The sequence below is a fragment of the Mycteria americana genome, chromosome 5 (genome assembly GCF_035582795.1).
Source record: "Mycteria americana isolate JAX WOST 10 ecotype Jacksonville Zoo and Gardens chromosome 5, USCA_MyAme_1.0, whole genome shotgun sequence".
Taxonomy (NCBI): Eukaryota; Metazoa; Chordata; class Aves; order Ciconiiformes; family Ciconiidae; genus Mycteria; species Mycteria americana.
The window spans coordinates 29,138,133-29,155,093 of record NC_134369.1 but is presented as its reverse complement, the minus strand read 5'-3'; the positions used below and the strand labels follow the sequence as shown (position 1 = coordinate 29,155,093).

The 16,961-nt window shown below is 33.8% G+C and overlaps 1 protein-coding gene across 7 annotated transcripts in view; it reads left to right on the top strand.

Annotated features, from left to right (window-relative positions):
• FUT8 (fucosyltransferase 8) overlaps nucleotides 1-16,961 on the top strand; it is a 140,926-nt gene that overhangs the window by 85,503 nt on the left and 38,462 nt on the right. For all 7 annotated transcript variants that reach the window (XR_012775897.1, XR_012775898.1, XM_075502574.1 and 4 more), the window contains one exon: nucleotides 11,984-12,221. Coding sequence is in view for 5 of the 7 variants with exons in the window: in XM_075502574.1 (XP_075358689.1) it covers nucleotides 11,984-12,221 (238 nt within the window). In the remaining 2 variants the exon portion in view is untranslated. The remainder of the gene's footprint in view (nucleotides 1-11,983; nucleotides 12,222-16,961) is intronic.

The following is a 16,961-nucleotide window of genomic DNA, read 5'->3' as shown; positions in this document are numbered from 1 at the left end:
ATTAAATAAATGCTTACATTGTTTTCTAGTGAATTTGAAATAAATTTACTTACTGAGTGAAGAGCTAGGAGCCCAATTAGCTCCTCCTAAAATTTATTTAGATGCGTATAGTCTACGATAAAGGGCTTTCTCTCTATAGAGGTAACTTATTCTCATTTAAAAAAAAATGTAGAAACAATATTAAGAATGAAACCAGAGCCAAGTCACAGCACATATAGAATCCTAATATTTCATATTTGTAGCATAACTAGTTAAAGCCTTTTAGAAAGTGTATTATAGCCTCAAGCACTTCCAAGAAAGGTAACTATCTGTATTCTCATTATCTTGAGAAGGAAACCTGATGATGAGCATGAGCAGGAGATTTACAGAAAGTTGTGGCATTAGGTTCAGAAATAGAATTAGGTCTAGCATACTTGGCTCAATTTCCATCATACAGGCCATTCTTGTTTCTGTTTTATGTATTAATTTGTTAAAAAGGAATCAGTAATAAAATTTCTGTCATGGGAAAAACTGAGCATTTTTTCATATCTATGCATTTAAAATATAAAATTAATCATTATGGATTCATCTTGTAACACTGAGAAACACATAAGAAAATGAGTATTTCCCTCCTTTTTTTTCTTTTATTTTTTTAAAGTTCTAGTATTTCCTGTATTACAGAGGAAATTACATCTTTTTTTGTTTTTAATAAGTCATCACTGGTAGATTATAGAAATTAGAAACACATAAATGTATTACTGCTGCACATCAAATTCCATATGATTGTTTCACATGGAAGGATCTAGAAACTATGCACAAGGGACATGTGTTTCCTTAGTCTTTGAGGTTTAAGTTGAAGAATGGTGATACATATTTTCCAAAAAATGTAATTCTAGCTTTGGTAAATGTTGATATTTTTAGCATTATAACTGTGCAGGTCATCAAAAATAGTACTAAATTCTTGGGTTTAGCAAATATGCAGCAACACATTAAAAAGTATTTGGGTATTTTATGAACAAATAATATTACACTGTTTATTCTATATATCTTTTATAGAATTATAAGGTTAGTTGAAACATTTTAGCTGTATTGGGTGCTCAGTTTTTGTTGTACTAAAATGTGAAATAGGAATATGCGATGAACCTTCTCTCACTAAACTATTCTCTTTCATATACTTACTATGTGTCTTTTTATTAATCTCTTTTCAGGCTAAACATACCTAAAATTTTCAATCATTCTTCATGTGTGAGAATTTATACCACCTTTAATTTTTTTCTTCCTTATGTCTTTCCTTAACACTAATTCTTCACCAGGCTATTAGAAGTGAGCATCCACTAGTTGACAAATGACAATAGACTATTGATTTATAGAATAGCACCAAAATATGTTTTCTTCTTATCTTGTTTTTTATGCAGTCTAAGGTATTACTTAGCTAATAATAGGTCTCCCTTTAGTTCATGTCACTATGAAGCTATTGAAAATGATGCCCAAGATTTTTAATTCAGCTGAATTTTGAAACCTGAATATTTTTTCTTCCACTATGCTTACTTTAAATTTAGTTATCAATACAAAATTTCACTTGTCATGAGTCCTGCTCACTTTGGTTAGTTTCTTCTGGAATTCATGACAATCTTCTCTAGACTTGACAAATTTAAAATTTGTTGGACATTTAATTTAATGGCTTTGCCTTTTACCAGTTCTTCCGTGTTTCATTTGTGAAAATACTAGTCCTGCTAAGATAACTAGAGGCCATTTCTCTGTGTATTTGCCATTTCTCGCTCCTTTTTATATTCTGGTTTTGATCTTTGACTGCACTTTGTCCCTTACTCCATGACTACTTTTGTTTCTTTGGAGGTTGTTTGCTAAAAGACCAAAAAAAAATCAGAAAAATTACACTGTAGCAAGAAACTGTGGCTAGGATGGTTTAGTGCCTACATGTGTTTATGGATGATCGTTTACCTCTAGGTGTATACTATTACCATCATTCATATAAAAGATTCAAACTCCAAGGCATCGTAAATCTCAATGTGTGCAACGTTGCCCAAAGTTGGGGTGGAAACCTAGCCAACTCTTCAAAGATAGAAAATATTCTTTCTCATGAATAGTTACAGTCTTTGAGATGGGTCATTCACATACACAATTTCTACCATCTCTCTCTTCCTTTTAATTCTCATTCTTCTGTCTGAAAAAACCCGAGGATGTAATCTCTTGCCTACAAGCCTGTAAGCCAGACATAAGCTTTTGGAGCCCTTCTAAAGATTAAAATATCTCTTGTCTTGAATGATTGTTGCACGTAATGATCCAAAACTGGAATATGTCTGTGACTACACATTTGGAAGTCAAGTTGACTTATTTTCTCACGTGGGTTTCAGGATTTTGAAGAGTACAGGGCTGACTGTGAGTATGCAATGTAAAGCAGCCCATGGTCTGAAATTACACATATATGCCTCTATTCATAATATAACTGTATTAAAAAATAAAATAAAATAAAAAATTCAACAACCCTTGCCCCCCAGCTGCATGCCAAAAAGAACTATCTGGAACATATTTGTAATTTTTTTTTTTTGGTGAAGAATAAAAGTACCGAATAGTTTTCTTTCTGGTACAGAAAGCTGTCACTGTTGAGCAGTGACAGCTGCATTATTTTGGGACATCTTCCTGGGAAATCATTTAGCTGAATGATTGTGAATAGTGATGACTGCTACTTCATTTGGATGGCATTACCATAAATTTGATTTAATGAGGCTACATTTAGCTAGTTCCCTGTAGTTAGGGCAACACTTAAAAGCTAGAAGCTTACATCTAAGCAAAAGACCTTATTTTCAGAGATGTTCGTTATCAAATGATTGAAGAGAATGTGCAGGAGAAGTCAGACAAGGGCTTCTGTAGTACTGTGTATTCTGGAAGTGGTAGAGTGAGTAAATTATTATAAAGGCAGCAGTTTGTTTTCTTCCCCTTTCCTTTTTTTTTTTTTTTTTTATTCCATTTATTTTTGTTCTATTTATTTTAGGAAGTTTGTGATTCAGCACGCAGTCTCCCAATAGCAGAATATTTTTGCCTCCAATTTTTTAAAAAAATCAAACCATTTTGTTCAACTTTGAAGAGGAAAAATATAAGCAGATAAGAAAGGTTACTAAGTACTCAACAACATCATCAATTATAATAGTCGTAATTTGCCATATTCATACTATTTAGTGGGGGTTGTGTATGTATGCAAAGAAAAGAAAGTTGCTTACAAGACTTTATTCTGAGGTTTCTGGATTTCCCAGTATTTTTGGTGATTTAATGTGTCACTTAAATTTTTCGGTCTTAAGGTGTATTAAGTCCTCTCTCTTTCCCTTCCATTAATAATTAATGATATATATCTTTAATAAAAGTACTCATGCTAAAATGACAACAACAACAAAAAAGGCTCTGGGCACTCTGCATATGTTCAAAGGGATGTACCCTTCACAACTGTAAGTCTTGAAAAGTGTAAACTTGTATCCTTCAGTAATTCAAATCTAATGTGTTATATCTTTTCCCAGTTATTCCACTTCACTCATGAGAAACAAATTGTAGTGTGTTGTGGCAGTTGTAGTGTGCTGCTGGTGATGATAAATTCAAACTAATTTGAAACAAAGGCAAAAGTTAATTCCAGAGTGCAAAAAAATCTCATAGAATATTCTCCATCAGCATTTACTTTTTGCATTGGGAAGGAGAACACTAGCTGAAGGACTTCATCTATCTGTCTGTATGGGCACTGTTCTGGGAGAAGAGATGATTTCTTTAATGGGCAGACCTTGTAGTACTTCAGTTTTCCTGTGGTAGACTCAGCATCCTTAAGTTTATTTGAAAGCTTTCTGGCATTTACTCCAAATACATAGAATCCTGATAATTCACTTACTCAAGGAGAAAAATTTCATGAATGCCAGTTTTAGTGTCTGAATAGATTTAAGAAGTAGACCCAGGAATAGCACACTTTGATAGTCTCATCTTGGAATGACAAAGGCAAGATTAGATACTGGCAAGGCAAACGGTTGAAAAAGGCCATATCCTTAAGCTTAACTGAGATGTGTTCCTGGCCACAAGTGCTACTTGCTTACTTAGTATAGCTCCAGTCAAGATTTATGCTTATGAATTCATAGTATTGACTTGGCTATGTCTTCTAGTTGTCTTAAACTTGACAATTATGTCTATTATTGATTTGGTTAAACTTCAATCATTTGACTTACATACACTCACTCGCTTAATTATAAAGGAATCGGTGCCACTAGGGGTCAACAGAATTGAAAGGAGATAATGATAGTCATGTGGTTGTCTATATCGAAGGGGAAGTCATTGAACAGAACAATTAATAGATTCTGTCTCAGATTCAGGTTTACTGACAGGCCTTAGTAAGGCCTAAAAATGTAGCATCTAGCAGATGGTTATTGTTACCTTGTTACATTCTTTTCTACAGCTTCATCAGTTTAACATTTTCTTACTGCAGATTTTTTTATGGAAATAAGTGGGGAAGGTAAAGGCAAGAAACTCTTAGTGCATCAACTGGAAAAGACTGAAGTTTGCACTTGCCCTTCTTTAGGCACCAAAGTATCCACACAGGAAGGATCCATTAGTTAAAAATGCATAGGAAACTTGTTTGATTAGTTTTGGTACTTCCAGAATTACTTGAATTGTCTTGGGAAGTGATGTCATTTAAATAGTTAATAAAAAATGAAACTGTCTTTAAAATACTTTTTGTCAAGTAAGTTTTCTATAACTGGCCTAGTTCAGGTTTGGAAGTGTGGCTTGAACTGAAAATTTCTTATAAAGCCTCAGGAGCTCTGTTCACTAGTTGGAGGATTATGCCCAATCCTCCACCCTCCATGCAACCCAAAACCTACTCATTGAGAGATTTAGTTATACTTTTGATGGATTCTCAAGAATGTTTGTAATTTAATAAGCATTTCTTTCTTTTTCTTTCTATTTTACTACTATATATTTTAATAGTTCTGAATTACCTACTGAAAATCTTTGATGGTTGAAATTTAAATGTGATCATATTTGTAATCTGACATTTCGTCCAGTGGACTTTTTTTTTTTTTGTAGTTCCACATATCTGGCTCTTATTCATGTTTTTTGTGATCAGATTCTTTCATTGTGTATTGAACCATCTTTACTGTTTGATATTGTAAGCACATCTGTATTTTGCAGTTCTTTTCCCATTTTGCCAGGCTGCTGATTAAATTGCACAGCACTGGAAGAGTGATTTGATTCCTTCCCTGTAACACTAGAAAAGAAAACTTATGCATATGAATGAATCTAAGCATGTAAAAAATTAATCTTTTGGTCAAAATAGGTTTAAAAGTGAAACAAAATTAAAGAGAAAATAGCAGAGAGCAAGCCAATTTTTCAGACTTTTTGTGAAAGTTTAGGAAGGCACTGAATAGTTTCTATCACATATGGAAATGTAAAAATGATTTGACTTTTGAATATGTCTTGAGACATGTCTTGGGTCATCTTCATTAAGTTAGTTAGTAAATTAAGTACCTGAAAGTATAGTTTTAGGATAATAACCACTTAATAAAATGTGGTCACTGCTGATATCTATATGAGGTTTTCTCTAGAATTTCTATATAGTGGATTGAGGAGCATAGTGTGGTTAGTCCATCTGCATGCTGGGATGTTTTACTCAAGCTGAAGCTTGTGTCTTGTAGGAGGGTAGGGGCAAGCTAGAGGAATTAACATTAGAGGCAGATAAGGCTCCCTGTCTCTCAAATCAAATGCATAATATTTCTGACTAGGGAAGAAAACCAGCAGCTGAAAGAAACTTCTGGGTCCGTCCCCCCCACCCTCTGCCCCAAGTATTGAGGGGACCTGGTATGAAAAGGAACCATTACAAGTGGCATCACAAAGAAAGGGGAATAGAAGATGGTGTGAAGTACATTGTGATAACAAGGATAAGAAATACCTTTCCTTGACACCATTCTCTCAAAAAAAGGGATTTTCCACAGAATTTGGGTGAGACTGTCTCCTCCAGCATTAAGGAATAAAGTATTTATTGAAAATACAAAAAGAACACCTTTGTTAGTGAGCATCATACTGTGTTTATGAGGTTACTTTGTAATTTGTAGCAGACTGCTTGCCTGCTCCACTCTAATATGCCTTGATTCATGTGATGAGAGTACATTTCTCGAAACTTTTTTAAACTTACAAACAACACAGTCATTTCTCTTATAGTAAAATGTATGTGAAACAGCAGAGTTTACTTTTGCCAGTTTGTCATGTGTTTTGATGGCTAACCGCACACTTGAAACAGTGGAAGGTGGTGAGGCATTGAAGCAGCACTTCTGATACCTTTCCCATCTGATGCTATTGACTCTGTGAATAGGCTAGCCAAGAGGCCTGGAGAAGAAGGTTCTTTGAGTATTAAGAGAAGTGGAAAATGGGGACCTGGAAATATTCCAAAGACGATTTTTACTCTAGTCAAACAATGACAAGGAATGTTCTCAGGCAACAGAACATAATATTCTATACTGTGAAATTGTTAGAATGGTTCCTGGCATGCTTTTGACTAACATCAAGTAGTTTTCTCCCAAACAATTCTTTGACTGTGTTTGAGACTTAGCACAAGACACTTTTCATAAATCTGCTGTGTGTGGCTACCCTGTTTTAAAAGGTTTAGAAAGTTTCATAACATGGATGCAGTCTTTTCTGTGCCAGGTAGAATAAGTTTCAGGCACATTTGATTTACTACTATAGATTTTGCCTATGTTTATATGTTTCAAATTATCATGTTTCTAACAGTTGTGATTTTATTTGATTTTTGTTGCTATTGTTGTATGCTAGTAATTGAATGTAAAAATAGCACAACCTGTACTTTTGGAGCCACACATTACATTAAGGAAATACTGTGGGGTTTCATTGTCTTTCAGCAGCTTATGGCGTTAGTGGAGTGTGTTTTCATTTTACTGAAGACTACTCAGTCACCCAATAGGAGTAAGAAACAAAAATGAACTCATGTTACAAATAATGTGCTAGAGAGTATTATACCTATTGATTCTTTTATTTTCAATATGTAGAATTATGTGAACAGAGATATGGTCTGTTCTCAACATTGTTGCTGATAGTTCCATTTAAAATATTGCTGTTTAAGGGAAAAATAAATACCTACTCAGTAATGGGTATTTCCCACGATAGCTATAATTTCCCCTCAAAACTTTTCCCAGGTTTTCAGTTTTTTTACAAGACAATACTGATTGATTTTAATACTTGCCAGGATTTCAGTCTCGTTTTTGTTTTAATTAGAGATAGAAAATTAAGACCAAAAAATTGTTGCATTTTAAACAATTTATTTAAAATATCTGGCTTTAATACCATCAGTATTCTGCAAACTTTGTGCTAAACAGCTTGAGACTAACAGTTGCAGAAGGATTTTACACTATTAGCTCATACTCCAGTCATGCTATATTTGACTGGATTTTAAAATTGTAGATTAGTCATCTACACTGAATTTTGAGTTATGAACATGGGAGAAGACAGTCTTTAATGCACATACACATATACAGTTGACTAATACCGTTGAGTAACAAGATCTTGGAGTTACCACAGATAATCCCATGAAAATACCATTTCAGTGCTCAACAGTATTTGAACAATACATCTGCATCAAGGGTAGACTGCAGTTCTAGTCCCTTAGTGTCACAAAGGATGTAATAAAACTAGAAAACTTGAAGAGGAAAGTAATGTGGATAATCAAATACATGAACCTGGTATCTCTGAGAGTAAAGACTAAATAGATGAAGATTTCAGTCTACTAAGAGAACTGAGAAGGGGATGTGATACATAGAGGTCTACAAAATCTTGAGTACCCTGGAGAACTTGAGTAGGGAATAACAGTCTAGTCTCTTCTAAAGAAGACACACTTCAATACAAGACTTGTACTGTGCTGCTTTTGCAGAATTAAGGTTGAATTTAACAAGGCTTAAATATTTGGGGCAGTCAGTCATAATAGCATGGAGTCTGCTTCAGTTTCGTTAGTCTCCTTGTAAAGATTTATAGTGGCAACATTCCTTTGGTGAAACATGGGTACTAAAAATAACTTAAATAATTTTATTTAGAGGCTAGTGGTTCCTGTTTGGTATGTCGCAGTTAAAATAGTTTTTAAATAGATGCAGGAGAACAGTTTGAAATAAGTCTTACGAAGATAAAGTAGCTACCCAAGTCAGTTATTCAGAAGCAGCCATTCAAGGATATTGCTTCAAATAGGCAAACCAATGAATGTTAACTAAATCCAAGACTAAACACTACTATTTCTCTCATTACTAATGCAGTTTTGTAGATCTGCAACGTAATAGGTGATTTCCCAGCTCCATTAGTAAAGGAGATGTCAGCCAGACTTCTGTAACTGCTACGCTCATATGGCCTGCGTACCTCATTACAAAGGTTGTCATGTACTACAGAAGAATTAAGGAGATACATTTCTTGCAGAGAAAACCTGTGTATACTGATTCCCTTGTAACCTAGGCAGGAGAGGTCATTTGCAAACTGTATGCCCATGTTATTGGTGATGAAAGACCACCAAATCCATTTTGCCAGTTATAAAATTCACTTTTATTTTAGGTGACATGTAACATTCTCTTCCACAGAAATACATAATTTTAACCATTTTACAGTTCTGAAAATGTGTTACTGTTTTCAGTTGCAGTGTTCATGGGAGTAATTTTAAGAAAAATAAAAGGTGTAAACTCTGGCATGTCTTGATAATCTAATCTCCTACATATCGAAGTATGTTTTGTGTGGTTGTTCGGTTGGGTTTTTTTGTTTGTTTGTTTGTGGTTTTGTGTGGGTTTTGTTTGTTTGTTTTTTAATGTAGTTGTATGGCTGTTACATTACAGGGCTTGACAATCCTGGATGTCCCTTCCATCTCTCTCTCGATTATGTAGACAGCTCAATTGGATGTAAGAGTCTGTGATGAGCAGTGTAGTTAGGGATGAGAAGAGAGTGCACTGCTCATTCAAATCAGAGATTTATAATCCTTTTCTGTGACTTTATGCCAGGAGGAAAAATCTTCTGACAGTCTTCACTGGATTTGAAATTGACTGTTGTTATCCTTTATCAACTCAGTAGCTTTATGGGTTGCATTGGTTGGCAGTTTTGGCTTATGAGCATGCAAGCTATTCTGATGCATGCAATGTGATTGTAATTTTTCTTCCTTCTTGATGGTTATTAATTCCACCTTTTTCAGGAAATCCCAGTTGAAACGGCAATATATTTAAGTATCTCTACTTCCTTTTTTTTAAGGTCTCAATAAATAATTTAAGCTCAAATACTGCCTTGTCTTAAAATTTGAGTATAGCAATTTTAAAAAACCACAGTCATAAATTAGCTTAACTAGCTTTCTATTTAAGTCACAAACTAATATTAGAATCATAGAATCGTTTAGGTTGGAAAAGACCTTTAAGATCATCAAGTCCAAGTGTGAACCTGGCACTGCCAAGTCCACCACTAAACATGTCCCTGAGTGCCACATCTACATGTCTTTTAAATACCTCCAGGGATGGTGACTCAACCACTTCCCTGGGAGGCCTGTTTATATATTTAATTTCTAGTTAAGTCTCCAAGTAATGTTAAAACCCAAGTAAGTGCATTATATTAACATTGGTAAGCAGTCACAGTATCAAATTATGTTTCTTTATGTGATTCCTACTCGACTTCCGTAATATTGTTAATAAGCTATTATATGAAACTTGCATTTGCATGCAAGAAAGTTAGAAGGGCACACCTTATCAAAGTTTACACAACTTCAAATATATCATCAATTAAATGCTTTCCTTTTCAAGAGGACACAGGTATTTGAAGGTAATAGAAAGTGTAGAAAACATTATCTATTGATATTTTCTAAAAATTCTCAGTGATTATCCTTTCAAAATAGTTATGACAAAGTTAGTTTCAATAAGAGTTTTTGCTACGTGGAAAAAAAAAGTGAAGACAGTCTTAATAACATGCTTTATGGCCCTGTTGACATCTCTAATGTATCTATTGGTCCTTTTTGCATGGTCCTTTCTTTAAAATCAAGATTTTTTTAAATGTCTGAACAACAGTATATTTCAAAATCATTAATTAATTTTAAAAATAAATAAATTTCTAAGCCAATTGCTATCTTGTGACAGACTCATAACTCCTACTTTTTGATAAGTACTTTTTGCTAATGGTTTACTTTTGGCCATAATAGTTCTTTTTATGATCTAGTTATAGTATGTGACACAATGGTATTAAAACTCTTCTGAGATACTTCGTATAAAGTATGAATTATTATTATTAAGTAGCAGTTAAAACACCTAGACACATCTTTCAAAAATAGAAGTAAAACAGATAAAGAAACACAAAATACAAATTTTCAACTTCTACAACTGAACATGTCTGCTTCTGACAACTCTGTAAATGACAGAAACTCCTTATGTTTTTTTTAATTAGCCTAGTATTTCAGTTAAAAAAATAGCAACATAACAATATACACTATTGTCTTTGTTTTTTGAACTAAGTCTTTTCTACATAAGTAACAGTTAACAGCAGAAAATTATTCTACTTGCACCTACTATCATTGCACTTCATTGCATGGTGTAAATACGTCTGTAGATTTAGGGAGGAGATATTTTTTCATGAAATTCTTTCTTTGTGGACTTGCACACAATACTAGAAAAACCTTCTTTCTCTCCTAAAAGACTGTGGGAAGTAGATTTATTATAGTCTCAAAGGTAACTGTTAGATTTAGTCTCAAGTTATCCATTAGATTTGTGATAGCAAGAGTATGGGTCTGAGGAACAAAAATTAGGAGTGGAAATTTTATTTAATTTATTATTTTTCATAGCTAGTTAGGCTTTGAATCAGATGTTTTTTCCTTAAAATGAAAAAAATCAAATGCTGACGTAACACATGTTGTGGGGTTTGGTTTTTTTCTTTTCTTTTTTTTTCCAGTTTTGAACTACTCTCCCCTCCTTTACACAACTGAATGCACAAATTAAAATTTTTATTAAGTATTTTAGGACTCAGAATATTCAGATTATCTTTAAGATCACTTGATGGAGAAATCTCAGTTCTCCAGATGGTGATTGTTGGCTTTTGGAAAGACTTGATTTGTTGCAAATTTACAGAAAATTTTATTTAAAGTGTTTTAGATGCGAGAGGAACAGAATTTATACTGGTGCTCAAATATCAGTATTCTCACAGCTTAACTGAAAACTAACTTTTCATCCTAGAGATTTTATAAAAAACCTTTTTGGAATGCAGAAGCGTGTCTAGAGACGTGGAAGTATGAATGTGTACAGCACAGTACTATATTTTACAGAAAGAAAAACTTCTGTAGATTATATTGTTGTGTTGTCCACATACCTAAAAATATTTATTAGTTTGTACTTTTAAACCTACCATTCACATCATGTAGACATTTGCCTCCTTTGTTGTTGTTTCTTGGATTGTGGAAGTGTAGTATTTTATTTTATTGAGAGGGCATGCAGATTGAAATACTGTCTTTTATCAGTCTGCTCAGGTATGTGTTTTATATTCTGTTTGGTATGTGGTCAGTTAGTCTGGGAGGCAGTCAATTAATAAGCATTTGTTTTATTCTGTATACTCTAGACAGGTGGAAATTTTCATTCCTTGGATGACATGCATGCTCATTGAAAGAGAACTAACAAACTTGGAAAAAGCATTCCAACACTAAGAATCATATTGATGAAATGTGAACTCTGAGTCCAAATGTTAGCTTATTCTGACAGATTTACAAATGAGAAAGTAATTTAAAATCTTGAAGGTATTCTATTTTACATTAGGATACTGAAGTATGTTCAATAACGGTTCATGTTCACAGTTGAAGAATTCACATAACATTTTCACGGAGCTGAAGCTTACTCATCCATTTTAATATGAGACGTATTATAGCAAGATGACTTGTGTGATTTATGACATTTGTCAGTTGTTCAGAAAAAAGTATGCCTTTGTGTATATCTTCTCTTCAGCTTCACTTTTTCATCCATACTTACAGAACCCGAAGGATTGCAGCAAAGCTAAGAAACTTGTGTGTAATATCAACAAAGGCTGTGGCTATGGTTGTCAACTTCATCATGTAGTCTACTGCTTTATGATCGCTTATGGCACTCAGCGAACACTCATTTTAGAGTCTCAGAATTGGCGCTATGCTACTGGTGGCTGGGAGACTGTATTTAGGCCTGTAAGCGAGACATGTACTGACAGATCAGGTGCCACCACTGGACACTGGTCAGGTAAGACTTAATAACTCAAATAATTTCTTGTTGTTTTTTGCAGATTCATTCACGTAGAACTATTTTGATACCTCTTTCTTTAATGTTACGTGGAGTGTAATAACTATGACTGTGATAGTATACATAAGCATCTTTTAAATCTTATTTTTTCATTGTATTGGAAAAACTATTATCCTTATTAAGATACCTCTGCTTTGGCAGAGATTTTTTAATACAAAATTTTTGTATTTCAGATTTAAATTATAATCCTTCAGCAGTCTGCCACTGTGTTACGTGCCAGATATGAGTTCAATTTTTATGGGAAGAGAATATTAAATAGAGGATGTTGTTGGTAAACTTGAAAACGATAAAGCATGTTTCAAATATAAAGCAAAAGAAATACAAAGATGATGGTATCCAATAGTCATTCACACACCAACAAAATAATGAAATAATTGAAATAATTTTTAATGTAAACTGAACTGACTCAAAATTCAGGTTGTAAAAACATTGGTGGTGTTACATACCTTTTTATTTGTAGATCAGTAAATTGATCCATTCTTATACTAGGCTGAACAATTTTGCTAGAATAACTTGATGGGCATTCATGTTTGGAGGATCAGATAGTTTTGTTTGTCTCCAAGTAAACAGCATTCATTTTAATAGAATTCTTGCAGTCAACATCTTGAAGAGTTATTAATATTTGCATGGTTTTATAGTTTTTTCTATATATTTAAAACATTTTTCAGGTATTTGTCAAAATTGAGTAGGTATACAGCACAACTGGAGATGGCTGGCAATATTCTAACTCTGCTTTTTAAAATTTTTTTAAAATTAAATTTCTGCATAGATAATTTTTGAACAATTGTCAGCTTTTTAAAACATAGATTTTTATTGACTCTTCCTCTTTTGTTAGGTGTATTTATTTTTTCAAAGTCTGTAACTGGTATTAACAGTGGGAGTTTATAAATGTTACAATAAATGCAGGGAAGACACAGTTGATCAAAAAGAATACAACTGACTGTTCTTACCCAAGACTAGGTAAATTTAGTGAGATGTCTTCATTGATAAAAGGAGATTCTTGGAAAAAATATAATTAAACAATTTGGGTTAGAGAGAGGTGGAACGTTGATTTTAATAATATTTTGTATTATTGACAATTATAGTCCACATAATAATTATTGGATGAGTAGATAACCTAACAATGGGTAGAAAATGGGCTAAGCTATGGACAAAAACAATTTAGAGTGGGAAACAGTAAGGGAGATACTGTGCTACTTTTCAGGCTATAGCTGTTTTATTTATCAGCACTGATGCAAATTTTGATTGTTAGCATGTGGCACATTAATCTTATCCCGGAAAGGAATTTTGGCTCAGTAACTCCCTGCTTAAGGAGAGATAAGAAGGGCTGATACTTTTTATTGTTTATGTTAGTTGTGCCTACAGACTCAAGAACAGACTCAAAAATTTCTTTCCAGCATGTCCTGAAGGATGTATTTGGCAGCCACAGTAGTGACTTGGGTTTCACTGGGACATGTAAAAAATTTGTAGGGATTTTCAGTAGACGATTGTGTAGACTACACTCCTCAATAAGAGACAGTGCACTGATAAGATGTTATTTTAGCATACAGTTTTCTCATTGGAACTACAGGAGCTACAGCATGACTTTTGCAGACCAGTACTATCCCAGTGCCATAGAGGCAATATACAGTTTATCTGTTTGGATTAGCAAGCAGAGCTTTTCAATTCTGGGTTGACAGAAACTGGTTTCCCCTCCCACTGTCTTCATTCTTCTTGTTCTGTTGACTACCCTGATACACAGATTTTGGATGGTGTGTAGAGTTACATGCAGGGAAGAATGGCCAGTCTCCAAGTCATCAGAGACTGTACACTGTACCCTAGAGTCACAAGAAGTATTCCCTTCCTTCATTTCTGACAGGTACAGGGTTACACTGTGTTTCAGGAGAACTCTGGACTAGTCACTGGGCTTGGAAATTAACATCAATGCTGAGAGAAAAAGAAAAATGTAGATGTTCATTCCTTCACTTCATCTGTCTTTCTATCTTTGAAATAGTGGAACATGTGGCCAGTCCCATACTTCCAGACAGGGAAAAATTGACAAGTGTCTCAGGTTCCAGTTGTCATTCCATAGTGATTGTGCCTCTCATAGTTTCTTACATTATTTAAGTCCTCAAGCCTAATATAGGCAGAACTGATACCTTTCAAGGATTTCTAGTTACATATAGCAGAAGTGTCTGTATCTTCAACAATTGTACTACTTGGAATGATTGCTTTATAGTTATTTTACTTCCTACTGAAAATTCTTGGGAGTTGTGTTGTATGCTAGGGTTGTTTTTTTGAAAGCGGTGTTTTGTTTTGTTTGTTTCATTTGTGTTCCTTTTTTCCCAGAGAATCAGTAACATTTCTTATTCATTGGATCCAATAGTACCTGAAGATCTTTGTTATCTGGCTGATTAGCAGTTTAGTGAGGAAGTGTGCTGTGGATGATATGTAGAAGAAGGATAATTGCCTGTGCAGTGGACAATTGAGCTCGGGGCCTATTTGAGTCCAGTCATAACAAGAATTAACCTTTGCAGAAATTTCCTTGATCCAACACATTGTATGTGTGTAAGCATCAACCAGATCTCATAGTTTCCACTGTTGTCTCTGTGGAAAAGGTTTTACAAATATTTTTCTACTTCAAAATATTCCTCCAATTAGCTGTTTGTAGTTTCTTAGAAGGTTCAGATATGATAACCTTGCTGAATTCAGAGGAAGGCAGGGCAGGGTAAAATGTTGTAGGGAACTGTAGTTTAGGATAAAATGCAGAAACAGTACTTACCTTTCCAAAGCAAGCACACATCTCTAGTTACAGTAAGCTAGTCTTTTGTCCTCTGTGGATGGTAAAGAACATTTCCAAGTCCTTATTTTAGATACCACACCAAGAACAATGCTGATTAAAAACAAAACCTTTTCATCATGAATATAGCCAAACAAGTTCCCTAGGGAGGGTGTGCAGTCTCCATCTTTGGAGGCTTTCAAGACCTGGCTGAAGCGCCTGAACAACCTGTTCTAATCTCATGGCTGAGCCTGCTTTGAGCAGAAGTTTGGAGTAGATGTCCTCCTGACCTATAAAATGGGTGATCTGGACAAACTTAGTAAATGAGTTCAACTGTGGGAAGTCTAATTTTGTAAAAATTGTAGAATTCTAAAGACTAAAAATTGTAAAGTCTAAACTTTGTATATAACTTTGCATATAAAAATAGTGTGTCTTTGCTGTGTATATATAACATTAATTATATATTAAAAATATTCGCAGAAGTGAATGCTTATATCTCCATATCCATGTAAGTAACAGATAGGGACCAAAAAGTCAGAAAATTATATCATCTTCAATAATTAATTTCATGTAATTTGCAGGTGTGCCTAGAATAATAATTTAGTAAATTGTTTCATGGCAAAATTGTTTAAATCTGTACATTTATCTTCTTCTTTTGAATTAAATTGCCTCTGCTTGACACTTTTGTTTTATTTGTATTAACAACATAAAGTTTTGAGGTTTCTGAAGTCTATCTTCAGCAAAACAATTTAGATAGTAATCTCTTCTACAAAGACTTAAGAGGCTTCTAAGAGCTGAGAATATATATATCTTTAAAATATTATTGGTCCAGTCCTTTCCTAACCAGGCATAAAAGCTAAGCTTGTCTATTTCAGAAAAAATTAGCATGTTTTTGGAATTTTCCTTTTCCTTCCTTTCGCTCAAACACTTTCATACTGTCGTTCTAGAGAAAAAAAATCTTAATAAGAGATGGTTGTATGTATGTTCTTTTTAATTTTAAAATTATGCGTTGCCTGGAATTGTAACTTATTTGCAGTTCATTTTCCCCTGATATCTGTGGCCGAACTATTTATGAATAATTTAGGTAGGAATTGTTATAAGAAGTATGTGTGACTTCCTAGTAATAAGAGCTAAAATATAGAGAACTTGTGAAGACGTATTTATCATTAAATTTTTCATTAATTTTCTTTAAAATAATTAGTTATATTGAGCATGAATATTTTTAATTGCCAGGTCATAATGTTCTGTTATCATTGCAACATGCTAAAATAGGGTAGGCCTCTTTTTATCACTTTTTACTTGCTGATCTATGATGTCCTGGAGGCATTCCCCAATAATACATTGAGGGGGGCTATAAAATAACTAAATAAAAAAGTGGAACCATACACTAAATGGTAAGAGAAAGATTAAAAGAAAGTTTAAGAGAAAGGAAAGATTAATATACAGTTAGAAGTCATATCTGCATTACATGGTGGAGAATGAAGGGATGTGGAGGTAAAGAAGCCATCTACATGTTTTAGCACTACACAGTGTGTGCTCCTTCCCATAAGGCCTGCAAACAAGTAAGATGAAAGATAACTTGAAAAAGGGAACCTGAAACAAAGTTTCCTGCAGTTATATTTGAATATTGACTTTGCTGCCTCTAGCCATGGTTTGATGAATGAATACTTTTAAGGGAGGGGTACCCTGGGAAAAATGGCAGAGCTCTTCATTTGGTGATAGTGCCAGCTTTTAAGTATACATTGAACTATAATCTTAAAATATGAATTAACTAATATGTTTATATCTATAATTCAATAAAGAGGATACTGTGGGTACACAAAATTAATTTTTAATTTATTAAAGCCAATCAGGCAACAGTAATCAAAAGGACTAAATGAAAATTGCAACCTCAAACCATAGAAAGTTCTGCAGAATTAATT